At 47.8% G+C, this 25,867-nt stretch overlaps 2 protein-coding genes across 11 annotated transcripts in view; one reads left to right on the top strand and one right to left on the bottom strand.

The window, feature by feature from the left end:
* DCAF4 (DDB1 and CUL4 associated factor 4) overlaps positions 1-24,349 on the top strand; it is a 41,330-nt gene extending 16,981 nt beyond the window's left edge. For 3 of the 8 annotated variants that reach the window (XM_060139900.1, XM_060139942.1, XM_060139934.1), the window contains 8 exons: positions 630-773; positions 1,661-1,710; positions 6,428-6,507; positions 7,591-7,689; positions 7,812-7,909; positions 8,996-9,169; positions 9,526-9,640; positions 11,514-12,553. In XM_060139900.1, the coding sequence (XP_059995883.1) occupies positions 630-773; positions 1,661-1,710; positions 6,428-6,507; positions 7,591-7,689; positions 7,812-7,909; positions 8,996-9,169; positions 9,526-9,640; positions 11,514-11,707 (954 nt within the window). In that variant the 3' untranslated portion in view covers positions 11,708-12,553. Of the gene's footprint in view, positions 1-629; positions 774-1,660; positions 1,711-6,427; positions 6,508-7,590; positions 7,690-7,811; positions 7,910-8,995; positions 9,170-9,525; positions 9,641-11,513; positions 12,554-13,802; positions 13,930-14,800; positions 17,689-18,013; positions 18,514-23,673 lie in introns of those variants that run through there. The other 5 variants (XR_009538917.1, XR_009538918.1, XR_009538913.1 and 2 more) reach the window with 5 other exon arrangements.
* Positions 16,537-25,867, bottom strand: part of ZFYVE1 (zinc finger FYVE-type containing 1) — a 49,253-nt gene continuing 39,922 nt past the window's right edge. For 2 of the 3 annotated variants that reach the window (XM_060139870.1, XM_060139880.1), the window contains exons 6-12: positions 25,499-25,607; positions 23,921-24,018; positions 23,719-23,836; positions 21,284-21,454; positions 20,364-20,544; positions 19,720-19,833; positions 16,537-18,218 (exon numbers count right to left, since the gene is read on the bottom strand). In XM_060139870.1, coding sequence (XP_059995853.1) covers positions 17,986-18,218; positions 19,720-19,833; positions 20,364-20,544; positions 21,284-21,454; positions 23,719-23,836; positions 23,921-24,018; positions 25,499-25,607 — 1,024 coding nt within the window. In that variant the 3' untranslated portion in view covers positions 16,537-17,985. The remainder of the gene's footprint in view (positions 18,219-19,719; positions 19,834-20,363; positions 20,545-21,283; positions 21,455-23,718; positions 23,837-23,920; positions 24,019-25,498; positions 25,608-25,867) is intronic. The other variant, XR_009538910.1, reaches the window with a different exon arrangement.

Raw genomic sequence — 25,867 nt, 5'->3', positions numbered from 1 at the left:
TGTATTTGTGTATGTTATATTTATAAATATATTTAAAAAAACACATAAACATATAAAGGTTTTGCTTTGAAATAATTATTAACCACATTTTTTAAATGAAAACAGAAAATCTTAAAAATAACCCACATCCCAGTGCCATCTTTCTTATTGTAATTTTTTTCCCCCATGCGATACCTTTCTTTTTACTAGGTGATAATCACAGTGCTTATGTAATAGGAATACAATTTTGCTTTCCTCTTTTATCCCTTGGCAGTTATAATTAGCATTTTCCACATTTCTGTGTGGCTTTCATGATGGCCACATGCTCTGTCACCATGTGGCTCATCTAAACTCCTCTGGGTGGACGTTAGGACTCTCCCAAACCCAGTTCTGAGAGGGGTCACTGTGCAGACTGGCCGTGCCCCCTCACTGCCTTTTTTGCTCCTGAACTGTGAGACCAGATGCCTGTCAGCTTTGCCCAGTGATGGCTACACCAAGTAGGGGCAAGTCAGGTCATTCCGCACTTCCTCATGGGCGAGAACCCTCACCTGGTGAAAACACTCAAGAGCGTGGGAGCTAGGTAGACGGTCTTTCGGCAGACCGCGTGGCTCAGCCTGGGAGGCCACCCACAGTCCGCCTCCCTTCTCCAGGCGGATACCAACAGTGACCGGCTCTTCACCGTGAACGATGTCAAAGTCGGAGGCTCCAAGTATGGCATCATCAACCTGCGTGGCCTGAAGACCCCCACGCTCAGGGTGCACATGCATGAAAACCTCTACTTCACCAACCGGAAGGTACGCTGCGCTTCCCTTTAGCCATGGCAGCCTGCTCTGCCATTGGATCCAGGGCACTGCAGTAATTGGCCAAATTCAGAGTAGAGGAGAGAGCTTTGTGAAGAAGGCAGGGCTCGGTTACCTCATTTTCTCAAGGGAAAAAATGGAGTTTTAGATCCTGAGAACTCATAGGGGAAGAAAAGGGCCTCATTAGTTTCTCGTCTTGGAAGAGAAATGAATTTACATGGGGGAGGACTTGAAGCAGTGTTGCTTTAATTAAACTGTTGCAGGGACTTCCCTCCAGGGGGGTTAAGTTGATCCAAAGGAGCCGATGCTAAAGGACAGAGTTCCTGGGAGGTGGGCCACAGAGGGCTGGGTGGAGGGTCCTCCCAATGTATCAGAACATTATGTCAATCTTCCAGTCAGTCGTAGCCAGCACTGACATTTATGTAAATGTAAGGAGCCTGCTATCTAGGGGGCAACTTTTAACATTGCAGTGGGTGATGGCTGCATCTGTAAGAAGCTGATTTTCTGTTCTGTTGAGACATGAGCCACAAGATGGACACAGGTTGAAAATGGTTTCTGGGTGAAGTGAGATCCGTTGCAGAGAATTCATCCCTGGCCTATACCAGAGGGTATACCAGATGGCTCATTGTGATGCCCATGCTATGCTGATGATGAAGGACTGAGGCCTGGGGGTTACTTCTTCCCTTTCCCCTCAAGGTTCTGCACGGTGGGGCAGGGAGCTTCCTTGTTCTCAGAATGCTCGTTCCAGTCCCTATTCAAGGAGTGAGACCTGAAGAAAGCAGTCAGTCACATTACTGTTCTATAAGAAAGTATTTGTCTGTTTCTCTCCATAAGTTGGCATCAAACCAATCTTTCCATCTGGCTGTGTGTTTCCTCACCAGGTGAACGCTGTGAGCTGGGCCTCGCTGAATCACCTGGATTCCCACATTCTGTATCTTTTGGCAGGTGAAGAGGTTTGGTGGGCCGGCCATGCCCTGATGTAGACCAGGGCATCTGTGGGGTTTGTGAGATGGTGTTTTAGTGTCCAGAGGTCTAGGCCATTCTGCACGAATGTCTCACCTTGTAGGAAAGAGCAATGCACCCACTAGAAAACAAGGATTCCCATGGAGCACAGAGAAGTAGCTGAGGTCCTGGAATGACGTCAGTGTTACCAGGTGCCAGACACTGTTCTGGAACTTGAGAGTTGGTGCTTTAGCAGAGGAACAAAGCAGAAAGGAACAGTAAAGCCTTGAAAAGGAACCCCAAATCCTCCTGAGGCAGAGGAGGAGGAGCCTCCCAAGGCAGGGAGGCTGAGGGCACACGCCAGAGAAGGGTGTTCCTTTGACATCGGACTGGGGCTGTGGGCTCTGGGCCTAGGTTCCCTGCCCAGAGATGGCCTTCTTTAGAGCACTCTTCATTCTAGTCTCTTCCTTCCCTACCCAGAGAGCCATCTGGGCTTTGTAGGAGCACACAGTACAGTGTCAGGGTAGCTGGGATCCCTGGGGTCTCTTTTTTTTTTTAACTTTATTTTCATTAGGATATGATCTGGCAGCATCCCTTTATTTATTTATTTATTGCGGTACACAGGCCTCTCACTGTTGTGGCTCTCCCATTGCGGAGCACAGGCTCCGGATGCGCAGGCTCAGCGGCCATGGCTCACGGGCCCAGCCGCTCCGCGGCATGTGGGATCTTCCCGGACTGGGGCATGAACCCGTGTCCCCTGCATCGGCAGGCAGACTCTCAACAACTGCGCCACCAGGGAAGCCCCCTGGGGTCTCTTGATGATGCAGAGGACAGCTGTCCATCGTGTCCTTCATGGAGTGATACTGTTTGACCCAAAGCCAAAGCCACATGTTAATGAGTCTTGTGGTTCATTTCCATAATAAATGAGTTCGCTAACATAAATGAAACTATGTGACCACTTGTCATACCTAACGCCAGCTTCAGAGTTGTCATAAGGTTAACTAGTTAACATCTGTGAATACACTTAGCACAGTGCTTGGCCATGTCATGGGTCCTCAACAAATGATGCCTTAATTGGAATCTGTTGGTTTGGGGTTTTTTTTTTTGTTTTGGGGGAGGGTTGTTTGTTTGTTATTTTATTTATTTGGCTGCCCTGGGTCTTAGTTGCGGCACATGGGATCCTTTTCTTCTTTCTTTCTTTTTTTTTTTAAGTTGTGGCATGTGGGCTCTTAGTTGCCGCATGTGGGATCTAGTTCCCTGACCAGGGATCAAACCCAGGTCCCCTGCATTGAGAGCACGGAGTCTTAACCACTGGACCACCAGGGAAGTCCCTCAAAGGGTTTTAAAGCCTAAAGCACTTTAGAGATCTGATTATAACTTTTATGTAAGACAAACACAAAACTGTGTGTTCTGTAAATTGAAAATTTTCTGTGGCTTTCATTTGGTGGGGTTTGTGGGGTGACGGGACCACCTGTTACTGTCTTGATCTTACCAGAGGGCAGAAGAGATCACGCCTTAAAAGAGAGAAAACAAGAACCTCGCTCTCATTTCTGATCTTCAGACAATATGGCATTTATCCATGCTTCTCTTTGTGAGGATAAAAATCCATATATAGGGGCTTCCCTGGTGGCGCAGTGGTTGAGAGTCCACCTGCCAATGCAGGGGACATGGGTTCGTGTCCCAGTCCGGGAAGATCCCACATGCCACGGAGCGGCTGCGCCCGTGAGCCATGGCCGCTGAGCCTGCGCATCCGGAGCCTGTGCTCCGCAACGGGAGAGGCCACAACAGTGAGAGGCCTGCGTACCACAAAAAAAAAAAGAAAGAAAAAAAAATCCATATATAGGCATACCTCAGAGATAGACAGATACAGATACAGATATAAGAGTTACGTTTACACTATACTGTAGTCTGTTAAGTGTGCAGTAGCATCATGTTTGAAAAACAATGTACATACCTTAACTTAAAAATATTTTGTTGCTAAAAAATACTCATCATCTGAGCCTTCAACAAGTCATAATCTTTTTGCAATAGTAACATCAAAGATCACTGATCACAGATCACCATTAACAAAATAGTAATGAAAAAGTTTGAAATATTGTGAGAATTACCAAAATGTGACACAAAATGAGCAAATGCCACTGGGAAAATAGCACCAGTGGACTTGTTCAACACCAGGTTGCCACAAATCTTCAATTTGAAGAAAAAAAACAACAACAACACTATCTGTGAAGGGCAGCAAAGGAAAGCACAGTAAAAGGAACGAGTGTGGTCTATTGTGGTTTGATCAGCGGCTTGCCCTCTGGTGGTCATTTCAGGTAATCTTCAGGCTTTTGTGCACCTGATGCTTCTGCTGAAGGTCTTAAACTTTCTTCCTTTACAAAAATGACACATGGTTCAGACCTGCACTCTGCACTTTTCCCCAAAGAGTGGTGGGAGGTTAGACTGAACTTTTTCTACACTTAGCAGGTTCTTCATTGACCTGTGGCCTTTTAAAGGATTAGCTCTATGATACTGGCCCTGTAAGTGTGATATAAAGATTGAGTGTAACCTGGGTTTCAGCCATAGTAACATGGGTAAGTGCACATGGGTAAGGACTTTCTCCCACATCCTTGCCCTACAAACATAGAAGGAAAAGAGATTTATCTCCGAAGGAATTGAGCTGCCCAGATACAGTGTTCTCATTTATAGTTTCAGCAGCCTCTATACTAGAGATATTTAACATGGGGCTTACCATCCAAGGCAACACGATACCCACACATCACACATTCAGATGGTCAAGATCGTTGCCTGATTGCTTGGCAAAGATGTACCTTTTTCAGTGAGGTGTTGCTTGGCAAAGATGTACATTTTCAGTGAGGTGTGTGTGTTGATTCCACCAGCATCTATTGGGCATCTAGAATCCCTGTGCAAGGTGCTGGAGCTGGGCACCTCAGCAGGTGGTCAGTCTTTGCAGTGATGTCAATGGGGAATTGTAGGGTGCAGGGATTGGGGTGGCCTTCCTGGTGGTGGTTCCCACATGGGAAGGAGAGCATGGAGCTCCCATTAGAAGAGTGAGAAGAAAGCTTGGCACATTTGGCAGCAGTAAGTGGTTTGGTATCGGTGACGTCTCTGGCTAGGTAGTGCCTTGCAAAACCAAATCCTTGGGGCTGTGGGATGCCCCTGGAGGACTGTAGTCATGGATTCATTTCTCATATAGCAGTGAAGGTGGTAGGCTGGTGAGGGTGAGACCTCGGATGGAAGGCTGTTGCAAGACTAAAGATGGTAGTGGAGAGGGTATCAACTGATGAGCAGGAATGGAGGAGAGACATGAGTTTAAGAGGCTTAGGACCTAGACCAGGGAATCTTGGTGATAGGAGAAGGTCCAAGGATGGAACGCCAGGAGAGTGGTTGTGGAGGCCAAGAAGGAGTGTATAGGTAGAAATTGTGCTGCATGGCCCGGGGTAGGCCTGGAAATCCTTCATCACATTTAGTATTAGGAGCTCACTGGAGATCTTGGGGAGAACATTTCACTGGAAAGGTGAGGGTCTGACCTGGATTTTAGTGGGTTGAAGAGTAAAAGAAAGGCGAGGAAGTGGGGATAAACACAGGCTCCTCTTGAAGCTCTGAAGGGAAAGGGAAAGGAAACAAATCAATCAGAAGACAGTCTGATAGAAAAGCAGGCAAAGGATATAAAGAGGCAGTTCACAGTAAAGGAAACGCAAATAACTATAATCAGATGTAGTTCAGAGAAATGCAAGTTAAAAGGAGATATTTTATGCCCATTCAGATAAACACGATTTTTAAGGTCTGATAGTGCCAAGTTTTGGCCTAGGTGGAGAATGGGGGGAAATGCTGGTATAAGTAAATGATACAGCCACTTCAAGTTGGAGATGCGTGTACTTTACAACCCCCCGGTTCCACTCTAGGTATAGCAGTGTTTTCAAACTGTGAGTCATGACCTATCCTATAAACTGTGGCCCAGGAAATCAACTTATTGAGCAGCTTTTTTTTTTTTAATGAAATAGGTTAGAAAATATCAGTTTCATATTTAGTAAGTGTAAATATTTTATGAAACTTTTGTTTCAAATGTTTGTGTGTATATAGCACACTGTGGTGAAAAATGAAATTCTTAACCACAGATGTAAGAAACTGTCTTAGAGAAGCCTCCCATACATGGGAGTGGGAGACAGGAGGATAGGAAGAGAGGCTCATTTCAGCAGCAGAGGGGGGAAAAAAAGCGAAAACCATCTCAGTGCTCATCAGCAGGAGACTGGATAAATAAATAGTCTGTTCATACAAAGGAATGCTCTGCGGTGAAAACAGATGAACTGGAGTTACAAATATGAATACAGTTGCATCTAGGAGACAATGCAGGTTGAGCTGTTGTAGGAGATTCTGTGTGATGCCATTTACATGCATTTTAAAATCAAACACGTAAATGTGTTCTTTATATTGTTGATGGACAAATGTGTAGTGGAAATATTAAGGCCTAGAACCCAGACCAGTTTTAGAATAGCGATTCTCTCTGAGTGGAGGAAAGTTAAAAGGGGGCCTTTAACGGTATCTGTGACATTTTCTTCCTTTTAAAAAATCTGAAACTAAATATGGAAAATGTAAACATGTTAAATGTGGATGATGGGTATTATTATACCTTTTTCGAAGGGTACTGATGCCCCTTCTCCTCCCAGAGGAGACTTGTACTTGGCTGTCCTTAACGGCTTTTCCAGGCTGTGCCTCATGGGAATTGCAGAGACTCCAGGCTGTGCCACCCTGCTCCCAGCGTCATTGTTTGTCAGTAGTCATCCAGGTACAAGGGGTCCTTTTCCTTTGGATAAGGAGGTGCTAAGGGACATCTTTGTCCTTTTCCTCCCAGGAGCTGCAGCCAACAGCAGCATAAGCTCCATGGTGATGGCTTGGACAGGAGGGGTGGGAACCATGGGCTGGTGAGCCCAAGTCGGAGCTCGCAGGGTGGGGACAGTCTGCAGAGCACCTGGGAGGATTTCTTAAACCTGACCCAGGATTTGTACTAGAAGCATGTGCATCTTCACTTATCCCCTCCTTTGGGTCATTTCAGCAGCCGGAACAGTTAAAAGTGTGTGTAACCAGTACAAGAGATGAAAATATTTATTGGGGCTGCCTATATAGATCGCCCAGAGAGCATCTGTTAATCTCCTACTGTATGGCAGGTTCTGTCAGGGATACTTACATTCTGTCTGGCTGAAGGCAGTCCAACTGCCTGGCAGCGTTCTGGATATTAAGTTTTCAGTCTTTCAGAGAATTAGGATCAATTAGACAAGGATCAGGCCTCTAAGAGTGCAGGCTTCAGGCAGACCTGACATGAATCCCAGCTGTGCCCCTTACCAGTTTAAACAGATCGCTTAAGCTCTCTAAAGTAAATACCTGCCCCCTCAGGTTACGTGGAGGATTAAATGATTTAACGCGCACTTACCCTGGTGCCTGGCATTTCATCATACAGCAAGCTTATGAGGTGGGAATATATATTATCACCATTTTACAGATGAGGAGACTGAGGTAAAAAGAAGTTCGGAATTTCCCTTACAAAACCAAAAGATGGTGTGAGAAGTCAGGATAGTGGTTCCCTTTAGGGAGGAGAGAGGAGGGTAGTAATTGGGAGGGGACAGGAAGGGTACCAGGGTACTAGAATGTTCTATTTCTTAACCTGGGTAGTGGTTACATAGCTATACTTCACATAGTATACGTTAGAGTGTATACTATGATTTGTACCCTTAATGTATGTTTTATCAATTTAAAGAAATTATTTTTGAAAAAAGTTTGAGACCACATAGCTGGAATTGAAATCCTCCTATCTGACACCATACTGCCTCCCTGAGAGCTGTTAGTCTTTCTAACACTACTACTGTCCCCTCAGCAGGAGACCGGCCTGGCATGCTCTGCAGTTTCCGGATCCCCGGGGCCTGGTCCTGTGCGTGGTCCCTGAACATCCAGGCAAATAACTGCTTTAGTACAGGTGAGCTACGGCTGCCTCCCCAGGTGCCCAGGGTAAAGGATTTCACAGACCCTAAACCCCTGTCCACAGTCCCTCTCCCCACACCTCAAGTGACACTGTCCGCCCATCTCCGTCTCTGTCAGGCTTGTCTCGGCGAGTCCTGGTGACCAGCGTGGTGACGGGACACCGGCAGTCATTTGGGACCAGCAGTGACGTCTTGGCCCAGCAGTTTGCTGTTATGGTTGGTTGGATTGGGAAGGGCCTGATAGAAAGTTTCCCAAGAGTGGACATTTTGCTGGATTGGAATGGGATTCCCCTGTGTGGAGTCTAGTCCTCCTCCCTCTTTTACAGGGAGAAGGAGGGCAGCAGAAGTGATTAACAGGTTACGTGGTGAATAAGTCAGCGCTGAATGAAATTTGGCTGATCCGCAAGGGCGTGGCTCAGCTGCCTTTAAACAACTTATGAATTGTTAGCAATTCTTGAGTACTTGGATTAGCCAGCAGGACAGTAAAACCTTTTAATGTATAAATTAAGTATGTCCCAATTCATAACACTTTTATCTGCAGCTGTCAAGTTACACATTTTATAAATTTAAAAAGCAAAATTCTAGTCATTACTACGTTTCAAACACTTGACCTGTAGAAAATGCCACCTTTCGGGCTTCCGTGGTGGCGCAGTGGTTGAGAGTCTGCCTGCTGATGCGGGGGACGCGGGTTCGTGTCCCGGTCTGGGAGGATCCCACATGCCGCAGAGCAGCTGCGCCCGTGAGCCATGGCCACTGGGCCTGCGCCTCCAGAGCCTGTGCTCCGCAGCGGGAGAGGCCACAGCAGTGAGAGGCCGGCATACCGCAAAAAAAAAAATGCCACCTTTCTTTAAAAGGGTGGAAGATGTGCCAACCCTGCTTTGGGCAATAAGCACAGAATTCATTATTCAGGTTTCTTCAGCTATCTTCCCACTCAGTCTGGGACCCCATGTCTTACCTGGATTTCTGATCTCTCTTACACCACTCTCATCACCCAGCTTCTCACTAACGACCTGGGAGGAGTGAGGGCACACGCTCACTTCACAGGGAGGGGTTCAGGGTGAGGCCTTAGGGGCCAGTTGGCAGCCAGCGGGGAGGACACTGGAGGGACTCATGGTGTCCAGTTCTTGACCCTTTGATAAGGAGCCCTTCCATCTCCACTGAGGCTCAAACCCTAACCAACCTGCTCCACGCATACCTCTGACCTAGGGGCTGGGATAGGGGAGGGGAGGCAGGGGTGTATTCTGGAGGGCACACCCCTCCCAGCCTTGGGAGGGAGGTACTGAGCAGGCCCCCTTTCCGCAGGCTCCTTTGCTGTTTAATGGCTGTCGTTCCGGCGAAATCTTTGCCATTGATCTCCGTTGTCGAAATCAGGGCAAGGGCTGGAAAGCCACCCGCCTGTTACATGACTCAGCAGTTACCTCTGTGCAAATCCTGCAAGAGGAGCAATGCCTGATGGCATCCGACATGGCTGGAACGGTACGGATACCACTGACTTTCTCCAGCCGCTGGAGCTGGCTCTGGGTGGGGGGAGGGGCTCTGCAGGAGAGACCCTGACGTCAGATGGCGGCCGGGGAAAGGCATCTGGAGACCAGGGGAGTTGGGAGTTGTGCGGGGCAGCTGCTGTGCTGCCCGCTGGGAGCCCAATCTGGTCTAAACAGACGTGAAACTGGTCGTGGTGCTTTTGATGGACTCTGTGGCTCGGGGGTTTGAGACATATTTTCTAACTTGAAGAGGTCTTTGGAGACCACCTCGCCCTCTCTGGCTTCGTGCCTGGGCTTCACCAGTGTACCTGTTGGACCCTCCCTAACCGCCCCTTGTGCTTCTTCCCACAGATCAAGCTGTGGGACCTGAGGACCACTAAGTGTATTAGGCAGTACGAAGGGCACGTGAACGAGTATGCCCACCTGCCCCTGCACGTGCATGAGGAAGAAGGAATCGTGGTGGCAGGTACCTGGGGAGGAGGAGATCATCCCATCAAACACTGTCCCTTAGGAGCGCCAGCAACTTAAGCAGATAAGGGAGAAATTACTCTAAAACGAAACTGAATAAAGGGGATTTTGGACAGTTGGGGTCAGGGAGTTAAGATGGGATGTAGAGTTGGACATTAGTAAGCAACAGTTTTAACACTCACCAGGTGGATAGCCCTGTGTCCCCACATGACTGGGCAAATGTCACTTCAGTTACAGATGAGTGAGGAGCAATAAAACAGTGGTTTAGGAGACCTGGGTGTGGAGTTTAAGCCTATTCACCAGGTCAGCATTCAGTGTGACCCTCAATCCCATCGTGCAGCTGTCCTGTCAAAAAGCTTGGGCTCCCTGTTCTTTGTGCTCCCGTTTCCACCAGAGGATGCTAAGAAAAGAGATGGAGGTCATTGTAAAGGAACCTGGTTCCTTTAACACCACTGCTGTGAACCCATGATTTGTAGAATAGAAGCAGAGCTTTCTAGCACCAAACCCCCTTGAAAGGAGTTAACAAGTTGATCACAGATTATATGATTATTTGGCAGTTTGACAAATTAAATAGTAGGCCCTTGGCATTAAGGAATATGTTTCCAGTCTTCACAGATGTCAAATTTTCTAATATTCCTACGGAAAGTATTTATATGCTATGAAACTTTCTGTGGCTAAGAAGCATCACTTGGCTAGAACTTCCTTAGACTTATTTACTACTGTCACCACCACCAGTAATTAGCTTCCTTAAGTCTGTTTTCCACAAATTTTCATCTCCAGAGAGTTTCTGTGTTCTGGACAGTAGAAAAGATATGAGCCTTGTTGAGAGGCAGATGTGGGGAGTGGGCTGGCTGCAGTAATCCTTGAATGGTACAACCTGAATGAACCACAGCTAAGGTCAGAGTCAACTCAGATCGTCAAAAGCACACTAAAATCCATGATGCCTAAGGTCTGCCCTTCTCCCCCTGAAGATCTCCAGTAGCACATATTTCCTATCTGAGTTGCTGTAACCAGTGGTGTCAGGTATCAGATTCCTCTCAACTATGAACCCTGAAAGACTATGAAGTCTTATGAACTGAATCATTAAACCAGAAAATGCTCTGGGGAGAGTTGTCACCTGATTTGTCCCCAGGATGTAATGAAGTTATGAGATCTTCCTGGTTACTCTCTCATAAAAAGGAAACTAGCTGCATGTCATCTAGAACAGGTGGCCTGGGCTCCCTCTTGAATAGCCCTTGTCACCAAGAAAAGCAGAATGGGTCACCTGATAGCCAAGATGCCCCGTGAACACCCCAGGGTGTCACAGCCAGCCAGTGCATCTTGTCACTTTGAACACCTGCAATCAGTGGTTCTAGAGCACCAGGGCAACCTGTAACTTTAATTTTCTTTTTCTTATTCATTCATTCATTCATTTATGGCTGCGTTGGGTCTTCGTTGCTGTGCACAGGCTTTCTCTAGTTGCGGCGGGTGGGGGCTACTCTTCATTGCAGTGCGTGGGCTTATCATTGCGGTGGCTTCTCTTGTGGATCACGGGCTCTAGGCGCGCAGGCTTCAATAGTTGTAGCAGGCTCAGTAGTTGTGGCGCATGGGCTTAGCTGCTCCACGGCATGTGGGATCTTCCCGGACCAGGGCTTGAACCCGTGTCCCCTGCATTGGCAGGTGGATTCTTAACCATTGCACCACCAGGGAAGTCCTATAACTTTAATTTTCAAAAGGGACATCTTATCAGTAGAAATAATTTCCATTTGTGAGTTTGTTTGGCTCATGTGAAATCACCTTTAGCCCTTAGGAATCATAGAAGCCAGGGCCACAGGTACACAGGCTCTCTGCATTCTCTCACTAACTTGCCGCGTGTCTTCCCTCTTTCTTAGTGGGCCAGGACTGCTACACGAGAATCTGGAGTCTCCATGATGCCCAGCTGCTCAGAACCATACCCTCCCCACACCCCACTTCCAAGGCCGACATTCCCAGTGTGGCCTTCTCTTCTCGGCTTGGGGGCTTCCGGGGAGCGCCAGGGCTGCTCATGGCCATCCGACAGGACCTTTACTGCTTCTCCTACAGCTAATTCTGCAGGTTGCAGCCTGGAGAGCTGTGGATGTGACTCAGGGGAGCATAGGTAGCCATATTTTTGCCACAATTGCCATTTTCAGTGAGGGCATTTCAGATGGATGCCTTTGTGTATGCATATCCCATCCGTCCAGCTGCCGGGGAAAAGGTGCTATATTTTATGTGGAGACACTTCAGTTATTTCAGTTAAGTTGTGGGTTCAAGAAGCTTAAAAGTCCTTTTCATAAAAGGTACCTATTTCCTTGTTGAATTCCTTAGAATAGTTCCTCCACCTTTTTTTTTTTTTTTAACAAAAAATACTTTTCTAAGGGCTGAAGATTGACAATAACTAAAGCTGCTGCTTTCACCAAAAGCCCTTTCAAGAAGCCTAATGATGAAACTGGGTGAGACTGTTGACAGTCAGTGCCTGGGTCCCAGAAAGACATGCATCTATACTTGAGAAAGCCAGCTGGAGAGAAGGGGGAGTCATTTATCTGAGTCTCTAGAGATTTTACGGCTGAGTTGGGAATCATTAAACTAGCCTTCTCAAACTCACTCGATAACCAGTGTCAGATCTCTGGGATTCTCATTCATTACCATGTATAGGCATTGTAAGGAAAGATGGATCCTTTTAGATGCTAGACAGGCCTTAGCATGCATATGTTGAAGTACCTTCCAGAATGTTAGGTACAGCAGCTCCTGTTTCTATCATGGTGACCTGAATGTCAGATTCAAGGGCCCCATCTCAAAGAAAATTGGCTTTGACTTTTGTAATCTAGGAGAAGCAGTTTGTGAGATGTTTATACAACGCGTTAATACAAAGAGCCTTTCTACCAAACAATAAACTAGAACGTAGAAAGAACCAGACATGGCATGTTGCTTCTGTTAATGGTTTAGAAGATCGTGATGCTTGGCTGCTGTAGCATCAAACCAACATCTGCTCAAACCCAGTGTGAGGAAGAAACTGAGACCAGTTTTAATGGCTCTGCTGGAAAGCTTCCACTTGCTCCTGTGCCCCAAGAAGCTATGGACTACCTCAGCAGGCTCCCTGGCCCAGGGTGGGTTCAGCCTATGGGATGTAGCAGCAGGAAAGCAGAAGGCAGAAGACTGAGGGATTGTTAGTTCCCTGACTCCCCTTCTGCTGGGGTGTGGTGGGCCGTGGTTGTGTTCCTCTACCCAAGTCTACAGCTTCTGCTGGAACACAGCTCTCTGGATTCCAGTAACTTCTCTCCATTTGTCCCTTCAGACCTACAGCTGATAATTGCATCTCACTGTTGCTAGCCCAGGGTGCTTCCCCAGTTGAACTCTCTTCAGTTACCCCCTTGAGTGTTATGCATCTGTGTCCTGTGTCCTACTAGGTACAGAGAGAGCAATCCAAAAAACATGAGAGTATCAGATTGGTCATCTGGTAGATGAGCAATATGTGACAACAAATACTTTTAGTGCCTTAGGTTTTATAAATAACTTTCCTCCACCTTAGCTGACTTGATCCTTAAAACAACGTATGAAGGAGGTAGGACAGTAGTAATAACATAAAAACTATTAGCATCATTTTCTGGGCACAGAGAAATTGAATGACTTGCCTCCACGCAGACCTGTTAAGTGGAGAGCTGGGACTTGGAACCAGAAGAGATCACGTTCTCTACTTTCCACACTCCTCTATTTGCTGACAGTACTTGTGTATCACACACAGCTAGTGCTAAGGAGAAATCACAAAGTGGCTTGGTGCGAGTGTAAACATGCAGTGCTAACATTTCATATTTAATTGCTAAGTAAATGAACTTTTCTGGCACTCACCAAAGACTAAGAAGCTTGCCAGTTACCAAATTTCTTAGGTGTTTGTTTAATCTTTGAGACATCACCCCTGTATCTTTACAGCCTTGGCATACCGACCTGCACATAGGTCCCAGGAAATAGCTGTATGATTGAAGGGTCCTGGTGACCGCAGTCACAGCAGGGTCTTTTGGATTAATTTTGGTGACATGCCCCTCCCCAAGAGCACAAAAAAGCATAAGTGCTGAGCCATGACCCTAATATCACTCATACTTTTGCCCCCAAAGTTAAAAGTTCTCACAACATACTAGTTTGTTCACTACATGATCTGCTCTTTACAGTCACTGGTATTGCACCTCTGGTGAAGAGCCTTTGCCACTATTCTGTACTATTTCAATGGAGCTGTGGCTATTCAGTCCAACTTTGATCTCACAGACAGTGGAGACGACTGACTACTCAGAATACCTGGTGAGTTCTGACATGTGGGGCTCTATCCCTATATACCTCCCTAACTCATCAGCTGTGCCATAGCCCAAATTTCTTGCTAGGCAAATACAGTTGTCAAAGAATTAGTTTTATGTTTCCCTTTTTTAAGAAAAGGAGGTGGGGGACATCTTCAAAATCTGTTCTTTATCTTTAGTGAGCAGTCACTGCACCTAACATTTGGTCTAGAGCAACAGTCCCCAACCTTTTTGGCACCAGGGACCCGTTTTGCAGAAGACGGTTTTTCCACGGACCAGGGTGGGGGGCGGGGTGGGGGAACAACGGCAGATGAAGCTTCGCTTGCCCGCAGCTCACCTCCCGCTGTGCGGCCCAGATCCTAACAGGCCACCAGCCAATACGGGTCTGCGGCCCAGGGGTTGGGGACCCCTGGTCTAGAGTATATGAGAAGTGGTTAAACTCAGCAGAGAAGCTGATTAAGCATTTTGGTATGTTTGCTTCTTAGTGTCCCAAAGATTAGTATGTTGCACAGTCTGGAAGCATTTTTCACTTGCAGGTCTGTTAGGGCATTTTGCCCCATTCCCCAGGTGACAGTGAAAGGTGGCGAATGAGCAGGGGATGGTGGCAGCAGCACTGAGCCCCAATAAACCCTTTGCTGTCCGCTTGCTGTAGCCTTCTAAACAGATGAGAACAGTGGCACAAACTGGTTACCAGAAATGTCCACAGATCAACACTTGGTGTCCCCCAACAAGGGCACCCAGAGACCAAGTAAGCCCCACTTACCTGTCAGCCCTCGATCTGCCCTGGTCTAAATCTTCCATGTTACCACCTCTGAAAACAACTGCAGGCTAAACTCAGTTTCTTCTTCCATTTCTCCATTCATGTATGTTAGTAAAAGCCTTTCCTTTCATTTTTATTTATTTTCTTTGGCCACGCCACGCTGCTTGTGGGATCTTAGTTCCCCGACCAGGGATTGAACCTGGGCCGTTGGCAGTGAAAGCACAGAGTCCTAACCACTGGACCTCCAGGGAATTCCCTGGGCCCACTCCTTTAAGTCTGCCTCTCCAGGCCACCCACCACATGGCCACTGCCACGGGAATGACCTTCCCAAAGATCCCTGCACTCAACGCCTTCTTGTACCTCGGAATAAAATGTGCGGCATCTTGAGATTTGATCACATGTGCCTCACCCTGTTGCCCCTTCTCCACCTCCCACCTGGTGCTCTCAGGACACATGTTACAAGTCCCTCCGTCATCTGGGCCTCTGCTCAAGCTGTCCTCCACTCCTTTCATCTGTTGAGTCTCAGCTTCACAGAAACCTCGAGGAAGCTTAGTTTCCCCAGCACTTGCCACATCTAGACACTTAGTATGTTGAATGAACCATTTTTGCCAGCATTATTCCCTTTTAATTCTTAGAACCCTACGAAGCACGTGAAGGTCACTCCTATATACCAAAGAAAAAGCTGAGAATAAAGCAATTTGTCCAAGGTCTCCTGCTAATAAGTAGCAGAGCCAACGGGGTCTCCTGCTCAAGAAATCTATTAGGCCCCATGTGTTGGAGGGAATGGAATTTTTACTTTTCCTCTGGAAGTTTAAGATCTCCTTAAGATAATTTTCTGGGACTTCCCTGGTGGCGCAGTAGTTAAGAATCCACTTGCCAGTGCAGGGCACACGGGTTCAAGCCTTGGCCTGGGAAGATCCCACATGCTGAGAGCAACTAAACCCATGTGACACAACTACTGAGCCTGTACTCTAGAGCCCATGAGCCACAGCCACTGAGCCCGTGTGCCACAACTACTGAAGCCCACGTGCCTAGAGCCAGTGCACCGCAACAAAGAGTAGCTCCCGCTCGCCGCAAGTAGAGAAAGCCCGGGTGCAGCAACAAAGACCCAATGCAGCCAAAAATAAATTAATTAATTTTGGGGCTTCCCTGGTGGCGCAGTGGTTGAGTCCGCCTGCCGATGCAGGGGACGCGGGTTCGTGCCCTGGTCCGGGAAGATCCCACATGCCGCAGAGCGGCTGGGCCCGTGAGCCATGGCCGCTGAGCCCGCACGTCCAAAGCCTGTGCTCCGCAACGGGAGAGGCCACAACAGTGAGAAGCCCGCGTACCGCAAAAAAAATTATTAATTTTTTAAAAAAAGAAAAGAAAAAGATGAACCCTGGGTATGTAGGGCAAGAAAAGAGAAACTTTGGTTATTTTGACACCGGGTTACCTTCTTTTCCTCTACCGGTCCGACTAGTGTAAGGAAGAGAGTTCGGAAGACTTTTATGCATCCTCCCTATGTGGTCCAGCATCCTCCCATGCTCAGGGGCGCCCCTAAATGACAGAACAGGAGACAGTGGATAGCGGTTGTTCAACAGGAGCTGAACAGACAAAGCAAGGCAGGGCAGAGGAACAAAGAGCAACAGGTACAAAGCGAGAAAAGTCTTTTCCCAGGGTTTCCATAGGTCACTAGTAACACCTACTCTCTTCTGTGATGACAGAGGATTTGCCGGGGAATAAACTGAGGTATTTACAGGTAAAATATACCTCTCACTTGGCTTCTGCTCTAAAAGCCACCAGCTACTTTCTTAACTAGAAAGAGGTAGCAAGATACACGCATGAAGTTAAAGGAAAGAAGCAGCACAGTCCATATTCCGCAGGAAGATTCCTTTATAACGGCGAATTTAATAATACACAGTACTAGAGCAGGGCCTCGGTCATAGGCCATAGGAGGCAGTAAGGAAGCAGGTCTGAGAGGGACCAACACATTCCAGGGCTCACGTTACAGTAACACTCACGCCACGCACCTCCCTGAAGCTCGGCCCACCCACCAGTTCAGTCAAGAACCGTGTCACTTTTAATTCTTCATTTTTGGCCACGGACGATAAAATCCACCATGATGACAGCATTTCAGCACAACAGTCTCTTTCCAGTCACAATAGAAATGGATGTCCCAGCTCTTGAGAAACAAAGTTCATCTGATTTCTCTTGCCAGGACCGGAGAGAGAATTTTTTCTTAGTGGTCTGTTGAAATATTTATATATACTTAAAAAAAAAAACCCCACTAACAGTCCATTCTGTGCTCTGTTTCCCTGGAATATTTCTCATGATCACCCCTCCAATAGCTAGAGGGGTTGTGTGTCTGGGAATAAAGAATTAAGATGCTTCAAAACAAGCAAAAACCCTAGTGCAACACTCAGTAGATGGTGGGCTCAAGGGGGTTGGTAGGGGAGGGAAGCAGGTGCTCTATTTCTGGGCAGGGAAAGCCAAGTGCTCGCATAGACGGAAGCATCAACAAGCAGGAAACACTGGGGAAGGCCCATCTCCTTCCGTGTTCCCCCTGTATGAGGGCCATCGCGTCACCTGCACTTGGACTTCTGAGGTCTGAGGCCCGTACCCCCCACCTGCCACCCATCCATGACCTGCATGCTAAGCTGGGTGGTCTCTGACCACGACAGGCCTAGGCAAGGAATTGGGATCCGACTCTGGAGGGCCCAGGGAGATCCTCCACAGGCTATCCCAAGCGAGAAGTACCTGGGAAGCTCACTTGCCCCAGCAGCTGAGGGGCATGAAGGCTTCGAAGGCTCGGAAAGAAGCAGCAAAAGGTGACTAGCAACGCAGTGGCCTTGGACATGGCTCGGTTTTGTGGGGAAGACCTGCTGCCACTGCCACCTGATTCTGTGCTGGGGACAGACTGTGCAGGTCTTCACAGCCAGCAGCAGCCTGAATACACTCCATGTTCCTTTCATATGTATATACAGGTGTGTGTGTGTGTGTTATATGTACGTGTGTGTGTGTGTGTGTGTGTGTGTTATATGTATAACTTTTAACTGAAATAAAATGCGATGGATTCAGGTTCGTTCCCCTTCGCTATAAGCTGCTCGGTCCCCTGCCCTGAGGGGTTCGTGCCTTCAGGCCCGCCACCAGGCTCACCCTGGCTCGCCATCTGTCCTACCCCCCACCGTGGGAAAGTGGCCTCAGGATGAGCAGAGAGGACACATACCACAACAGGTGACCAGGAGGAGGGCCTACCTCAGCGAGATTTCATTTCTAACCCTGAGAACCTAAGGAATTGTGAAGGACTCGGAGAGGGAGCTGGGGTTAAAGGTCACCAGGCTTTTTATTGCAGTTAAAGCAGACTCGGACAGGATGGTCCCAGCCTCGAGAGGGGACAGCCCGTCGGTCGTGGGAACACTCGTCACAGAAGCCCTGTCCGCAGGCCCGGCAGTGGTGCTTGGAAAGCTTGACGCTGAACTCCTTCCGGCAGTTATGGCAGTGCAGGATCTCATGGTCTGGTACCCAGTACGCCGGCCTGGCCGCATCCTTCACCAGACCTGCAGCACGGAAGGAACCATGGCAGGCGGCACACGTGGGACCCATCACCCCGAGTTCCACGAGGCAAGAAGCCATCCGCAGACACTTCACTGGCTCTCAGTCTAACTGCACACAGATCACCCCCTTCCACCCAGGTCTCCTTCACCGCCTACCACCCAGGTCAGGATCTCTGGGGCTGGGACCTAGGCACTGACATTTGTGTATCTACTGAGCTCTCCAAGTGAGCCTAAAGTGGGGCTGAATTAAGAACCAATGGAGTAACAATAAAGAAGTTTGGGCTTTGGAGTCAGGACATACCTTCACCCCAGTTCCACTGAGCCTAAGTCAGTTGGTAGCTGCGGGATTAAGAAGTTCCTTAAATTCTCAGGGCCTTAGTTTACTCATCTTTAACAACACACCTTCAAAAGTGGTTACAGGATTACAAGAAATAATGTGTCTGATGCACTGGGACCCGATGGCCAGTGAGGGCTCAGCAGGTGAGCACCTGTGAGCACAGTTGGCAGACTTTGTGCCAAGGGCAGCCCCTGCCTCTCCCGGTTACCCCTGAGAGCAGATGCAACCTGAGCATCAAGCCTCGACAAATCCATCTATTCCCACACCCTGAAGTCAAAAACTCATCATCAGCTCATTCTGTGAGCCACAGTGATTAAATCTAATCCAAGCAGTTTCCATCACACCCACCCAGGAACCCTTGGTCTCTCCCCTACAATGGGCTTAAATACCCTAGGCCCGGCCAGCCCTGCCTAAGCCCTCCACACGCTGGCGGGGCTTCCCTTCCTCTCCCTCTTCCCATCCTGGTTATAAGCACCCCTCACATTCAGAGGTGAGTGGCTGTCTTAAATCTTAAAGGAATAACAGTTTGGCTGGTGTGGCGGATTAAAGACAGCCACAAATTCTTTGATAACCTGCCCCCTCCCTCGAATCTAGGCAGGCTCTGTGACTACAGCAGACTGTAGCAGAAGAGCCAGTTTCTAGGCCCAGGCCTGTCTCAGAGTCCTGAGCCACCACGTAAGAAGCCCACCACCACTGGAGAAACCACGTGGAGAGGCCTGGAGAATATGGGGAATGGCGGGGGGAGTTCTCCTGAGCCCAGCCTTCGAGGCATCCCTGCCAGGCTACCCAGCATGTAAGTGAGGTTGGCTTGGCCCCTCGAGACCAGTCCAGCTACCAAACTGGAAAATCCAGCAGTAATTCCAGTCAATGCCACTTGGAGCAAAATAATTGCCCTTCCTGTGAGACATGATAAAATGCGGGTTGTTTTAAGCCTTTACATTTTCAGGTAGTTTGTTATGCAGCAATAAATGATATAAGAGGATGGCCTCCAGGAATAAACATGAAACCACCAAGGTATTCAGCAGAAGCAAATGTAAATTTTCAGTCACTTCCTTGCTGCCCAACTCAATCTAGGTCAGTAAGACTTTGACAAAACAACAGCCCAAGGCACTATGAAAGCCCTCATCCCACATACACTGCACCCAAGAGAGGCACTGCCAGGCCCACCTAGTGGTATGTCAATGGCTGTCACCACAGCTCCCAAAGTGTTCTGCACGGCCTCGCCCACCTTCCGAGCAATCAGCGTCCCGCCTTCATCGTCTGCCTGTGCCTCAGTAACATCTGCAGACAATGATGAAGGAAAAGCTGTTATCTCTTAGTCATTTCCCAAATGGAAAACTCAGGGGCAACAGCAGAGCATTCTGGATGCTTCTCCCAGGGTACCACTGTGCTGTCCTGCAAGGATGGCAAGGGTCTGGGCTATGGGCACCAACACTGCAGCCGGTGAGATCTGTTAGTCCTTTACCTCAACCCTCTGGGGCTATTTTATAACCTTCCTTTACAGTGAGCCAGAAGGGTTCAAGGAGCATGACCTAGAACCTCCTCCAGAGATAAGACTCAGTCTAAAGCCTGTGGTTAACACAGGACAGGTTTAACACACCCCCTCCCCCCCCGCCCCGGAAGGAATAGCACCCCAGGACCCTGTTAACAAAGAGCTTAGAGGATAACTGGGCAAGACCGGGGAGCAACTACTCTCAGAAGAGTGACGTGGTGAGGAACAGGGTCAGGCAGGTGGGAGTCCCGTTCCCAACACCCAGTGCCAAGGAGAGAGGTTCCCCCTCCACCCATGCAGTTCCCGGGCCCCACGTTACCTAACTGGGAATTCCTGGCTTCATAGCAGTTGTCACACACCCGCACGGGCGCAGGGCCCCAGCCCCGCTCCGGCACTGGCCGGGTCTTGGATGAACAGCTGTCACAGAAGCCCTCCCCACAGGCCCGGCAGTGATGCTTGGTGTCGTTATCTTTAAAGGATGTAGCACACTTGTTGCAGCTCTGTTTCAAGCCCAAAACAGAGAGGCAGGTAACATTCACGTCTGCTCAGCTGAGAAAGTCAACCCGGGGGAGATGCCCAGGACCATCTGGGAATGGCAGGACCCCGATGATCCCAAAGGATGGGACCTAAGATCTCCAGCCACATGAAAATACCCACTACTGAAGCACAGCGGTGATTAACATTTTCTTCCAAGAAGTGCCTGGAAAGGTACCAAATCCATCTGGCTGAGTCGCAGGGTTCCAGAAGGGTCTACACCAATCCCAGCTAAGAGAGCCATGAGGATTCACTGCTTTCACGGCTTCTCAAAAGAGCCTCTGGGAAGCTGATGAGGAACGGGTTTCCTGTCACAAGTGCTTGGGCCAAAGCTGGGTGCTCCCTTTCTGTAGGTGCCATGAGGTTTATGTCTCAAGCTGAGGATGACCCTAAATGACCTCTAATGGCCCCTTTTCCTCCAGATTCTATATGTATGACCTCAGACATCTGACCAATAATAACTGGCCCTTGCAGGGAAAGAAACTAAAATCCACTGCAAGGAAAATACTTGCAAAATAACAAAGGGAAATCAGTGGGCAAAGAGGACACTGGCTGCCTCAACATACCCCACCCTTTCCAACACTCTGAGAGCTAATCCGAGAGAGAAATTCAGAGCCTCCCTCACAGAGCAAGCTTAGGACAGGGCAGAGCGGCACAAGCAGAACGGGCCGTGCCAGGGATGCAGGGCATCCTGCCACACCATACCAGGATCTGGGAGTTGGGCCTCCAGTAGGCAGGGGCGATCTGGTCTGTCAGCCAGGACGTCACAGCCTTGGTGGGCCCAAGGCTAAGCTCAGACACGGACTGAGCCATGAAGTTCATCCCATCCAAGAGGCGCTGGGCAGCATTGTTGTTGTCCTTCAGAAATCCATCAGTCTGAAATGAAAATGCAGGTTCCCATCATGCTCTGGGCAAAGGGAGTAAAAAGAAGGAGAGAGAGGGGTCTCAAACAAGTTATACACTCATCACAGCCAACTCAGAACCACAAACTCCCTGGCAGAGAAGAACGGGGATGAGCCAGGAATCCCTCTGGCTTCTAGACAATATCACACCCATGAGTCATTGCTGATATTATTATTCTCTTCAAGGTGACCATAACACTTGGTGTACAACTGTTCAATTCAGAACTTACTTTGCTGTAAGTGAGATACACAACCCAGGAAATACTTATGTAAAGAGGACACCTCGGGCTTCCCTGGTGGCGCAGTGGTTAAGAATCCGCCTGCCAATGCAGGGGACACGGGTTCGAGCCCTGGTCTGGGAAGATACCACATGCCGCGGAGCAACTAAGCCTGTGCACCACAACTACTGAGCCCACGTGCTACAACTACTGAAGACCACGAGCCCGTGCTTCACAACAAGAGAAGCCACCACAATGAGAAGCCGCGCACCACAACAAAGAGTAGCCCCCACCCACTGCAACTAGAGAAAGCCCGAGCACAGCAATGAAGACCCAATGCAGCCAAAATAAGTGAATAAATAAGAGGGTTAACATAAATTATTTAAAAAAGAAGAGGACATCTCTTCCAGGAGGCCTCCCACCCCAGACTGGGTTAGGAACCCTTCATCTCAGTTCCTCTAATATCTGCACATCTCTAGAAATCCTATTTCCACATGTAAGTGCAATGTCTCTTTATACATCCAACTCCCTATTAGACTGAACTGAGAACAATAATCCCTTTTCTTTTTTGTAAGTATCTAGTTCAGTTCTGGGCACATAGTACTCAACAACATATGGTGATGAATGAGTGAACAAAGAGAAGGGGAGGAGCCTATATTCCCTAATCCCAAGGACTATGAGGAATACAGCCTAAAAATAAACTCGTATTACTGTTTTCTTGGAATATAAACTACCACAAGGATGACAGCTTTTACAAGAAAGAACACAGATCGAAAACAAAAGATATTGATCAAAGAAGTCTAGTGAGAAAGTTATACTAGTTCAAGACCACGTTAAATCCTTGGGACAGAATGGCCTCGACCATCATGTCAAGGGGATGGCCTGCAGAAATGAGACCACACTGCAGTAACCAATTCCAGTGCAGCTGGAAACTGGAAAGAAGATGACAAAGCAATAAGGAAATCTTCAGTTCTCTGGTATCTGCAGGATCCAGGAAAGCTAAAAGGTGGATCTGCAGATAGGCCTATTAAGCTGACCGGAATCACCCAGCAAGGGGAACACCAACCAAGTAAAATAAGTCCCTTAGAGAAAATCGCTTATCTTTCTTCCGTGAAGGAAAAAGGTTTTGGATGTGTTGTGACTGATGGGTAATTCCAAGTGTGAATGGTGGTTTAATGCAGAATGAAAGCACCATATCACTGCCTCATGAACAGATTTGTTTTTCCAACATCTTGAATTCAAAAGTCAAATTAAAAACAGTAAAGGTCCATCCATAGTAATTCCGCTTCTCAGAATATACTTCAAGAAGAATATACTCCAAAACAAAGTCTCTCTTACATGAAGATGGTCACTATAGCATTTTCTTCGATAATAAAAAAAAAAAATCATAAACAGCATGAATGAAATCGAACTGTAATACTAGACAGAATATTACACAGTAATTACAAATGAGAACTGTGAAAAGTGAAAACAATGTAGAAACAAAGCAAAACTGTGTATGAGAAAAAAGTGGCACACAAATTGTAACTGCATCTATACAAACATACACATAAGGAAAATGAGTGAGGAGAATATGAAAAAATAAAGTTTTATTTGCTAAGGCAATGTAACTATACAGCAATTTTTAGTTTATTTAAAGTTGTGCTTCTAGGGACTTCCCTGGTGGTCCAGTGGTTAGGACTCCACGCTCCCAACACAGGGGGCCTGGGTTCGATCCCTGGTCGGAGAACTAGATCCCACATGCTGTAACTAAGAGCCCACATGATGAAACTAAGACTTGGTGTAGCCAAATAAATATTTTTTTAATAAATAAATAAATAAAGTTGTGCTTCTAATATTTATGCAAGAAGAAATGGAAAAAATTTAAGGGTCTAGAACAAGAAAGGCTCTCCAGATCACACTTTCCTAAACCACCAGTATATTGAAATTCATGGTTAACCTTAATTGTAAACAAGTTCTGCTTTCCCACACACAGGACTGGACAATACAAGAGAAAACAGGAAAATAAAACAGCTCTTACTCCGGGCCACACATGCACAATCTCTGTCCGCACCACTGTATCCACAGGATCTTGGTTTCCAAACCAGTACTGCCGGCTACGATAGACCACGCCACAGTTGGGACATTCAATTACGTACCTACAAGGAAGGCAAATAGATACTGTAACCCCACCAGGTGCCTGGAGAGACAAACACACCAAACAACCGGTAGCTGAAACTCACCCAGACCAGGCATATTTTGCGAGACCCATCCAGGGGGAGTCGGTGGAAGCAGCCGTCTTGGGCACCACGCTGACTTCGTTGCCTCTCTCGTAGCAGGCCTGAAACATGGAGCACTCTGCCAGCTTCTACTCTGTCCACCAGACCCCCTGGCCTCTCCACATCCCTGTCCAGCCCCACTGCCCACAAACCACACCAGCGGAGGGTTTACAGACCCTGAGTTTAGCACAGCAGAAGAAGGTCTTTCTCTAAAGAGGTCAGTGCCCTAATATATACAATGGAATATTACTCAGCCATAAAAAGAAACAAAATTGAGTTATCTGTAGTGAGGTGGATGCACCTAGAGTCTATCATACAGAGTGAAGTAAGTCAGAAAGAGAAAAACAAATACCATATGCTAACACATATACATGGAATGTAAAAAAAGAAAAAGAGAAATGGTTCTGAAGAACCTGGGGGCAGGACAGGAATAAAGACACAGACGTAGAAAATGGACTTGAGGACACGAGGAGTGGTAAGGGTAAGCTGGGACGAAGTGAGAGAGTGGCATGGACATATATACACTACCAAATGTAAAATAGATAGCTAGTGGGAAGCAGCCACATAGCACAGGGAGATCAGCTTCGTGCTTTGTGTCCACCTAGAGGGGTGGGATAGGGAGCGGGGGAGGGAGACACAAGAGGGAGGAGATATGGGGACATATGTATATGTATAGCTGATTCACTTTGTTATAAAGCAGAAGCTAACACACCATTGTAAAGCAATTATACTCCAATAAAGATGTTTAAAAAAAAACCTCGGGCTTCCCTGGTGGCGCAGTGGTTGAGAGTCCGCCTGCCGATGCAGGGGACACGGGTCCGTGCCCCGGTCTGGGAAGATCCCACATGCCCCGCGGCTGGGCCCATGAGCCATGGCCGCTGAGGCTGCGCGTCCGGAGCCTGTGCTCCACAACGGGAGAGGCCACAACAGTGAGAGGCCCGCATACCGCGAAAAAAAATAAAATAAAATAAATTAAAAAATTTAAAAAAAAAGGAAGTCAGTGCCCTAAATGATTATGAATTGAATATATACCCATCCCGGGCCCCAAAACTGAGCTATAAATTATATCCCTGTCACAGACAGGAGAAATCCATCAAAACTGGGTTTCTGAACAGCATTTCTGCTCTTAAGAATGAATAGTCAATGTATGGGAATTCCCTGGCGGTCCAGTGGTTAGGACTCCACACTCTCACTGCCAAGGGCCCAGGTTCCATCCCTGGTCAGGGAACTAAAATCCCACAAGCTGCGCGGTGCGGCAAAAAAAAAAAGAAAAAAAGAAAAGAATGATAGTCAAGGTAGATGGCCCTTGCATATATAAGCTCAACAAAATAAGGGGGATTGAAGCTTAAAAAAATAAACCAAGGAGTCCCCAGCAACAGACATGTGAGTTCTTATGGTTAGAGCTGGAGAGAAGTTCCAGAGATATTCAATTTGAGTATCAAATACTTTGGGATGCAGCAAAGAATGATCCCAAGCCAGTCTTCCCAAAAGGAGAGTGTGGCCGGCAAGCCAGCTGCTAGGGAGGAAGCTGGGTGGACTCACCTTGCAGGTAAAAACCCGGTTGTCATACTGGTGAGAGTATCTGCAGCGGCTGTTGGCTTCATGAGGTACTCCTTCTTTCCCATGATTCATGCTGTTCTTACATCCAGCCCTGAGTGAAGCCCAAAAGCTGACAGTGAAGCCGCCAAAAGGAGGCAGCGCCGCTTACGCTGAAGAGTCTCTGACCCTGAGCCAGACCCAGGGCCAAAACCAGAGCTCCAGAATTAACCAGGCCCTGAATACTGAGCAGAGAGAGGGCAGTTTCTTTCAGAAACCCACGTGCCTCTCTCACACTTGCAATCAACATCACTACACAGGTAAAGCAACTATTACTCTTGTGTGAGGAGAAAGGGCCAAAGGAGTAATCTCTTC

Source organism: Lagenorhynchus albirostris, chromosome 1, assembly GCF_949774975.1.
Source record: "Lagenorhynchus albirostris chromosome 1, mLagAlb1.1, whole genome shotgun sequence".
Taxonomy (NCBI): domain Eukaryota; kingdom Metazoa; phylum Chordata; class Mammalia; order Artiodactyla; family Delphinidae; genus Lagenorhynchus; species Lagenorhynchus albirostris.
This window is presented reverse-complemented; position numbering and strand designations above follow the sequence as displayed.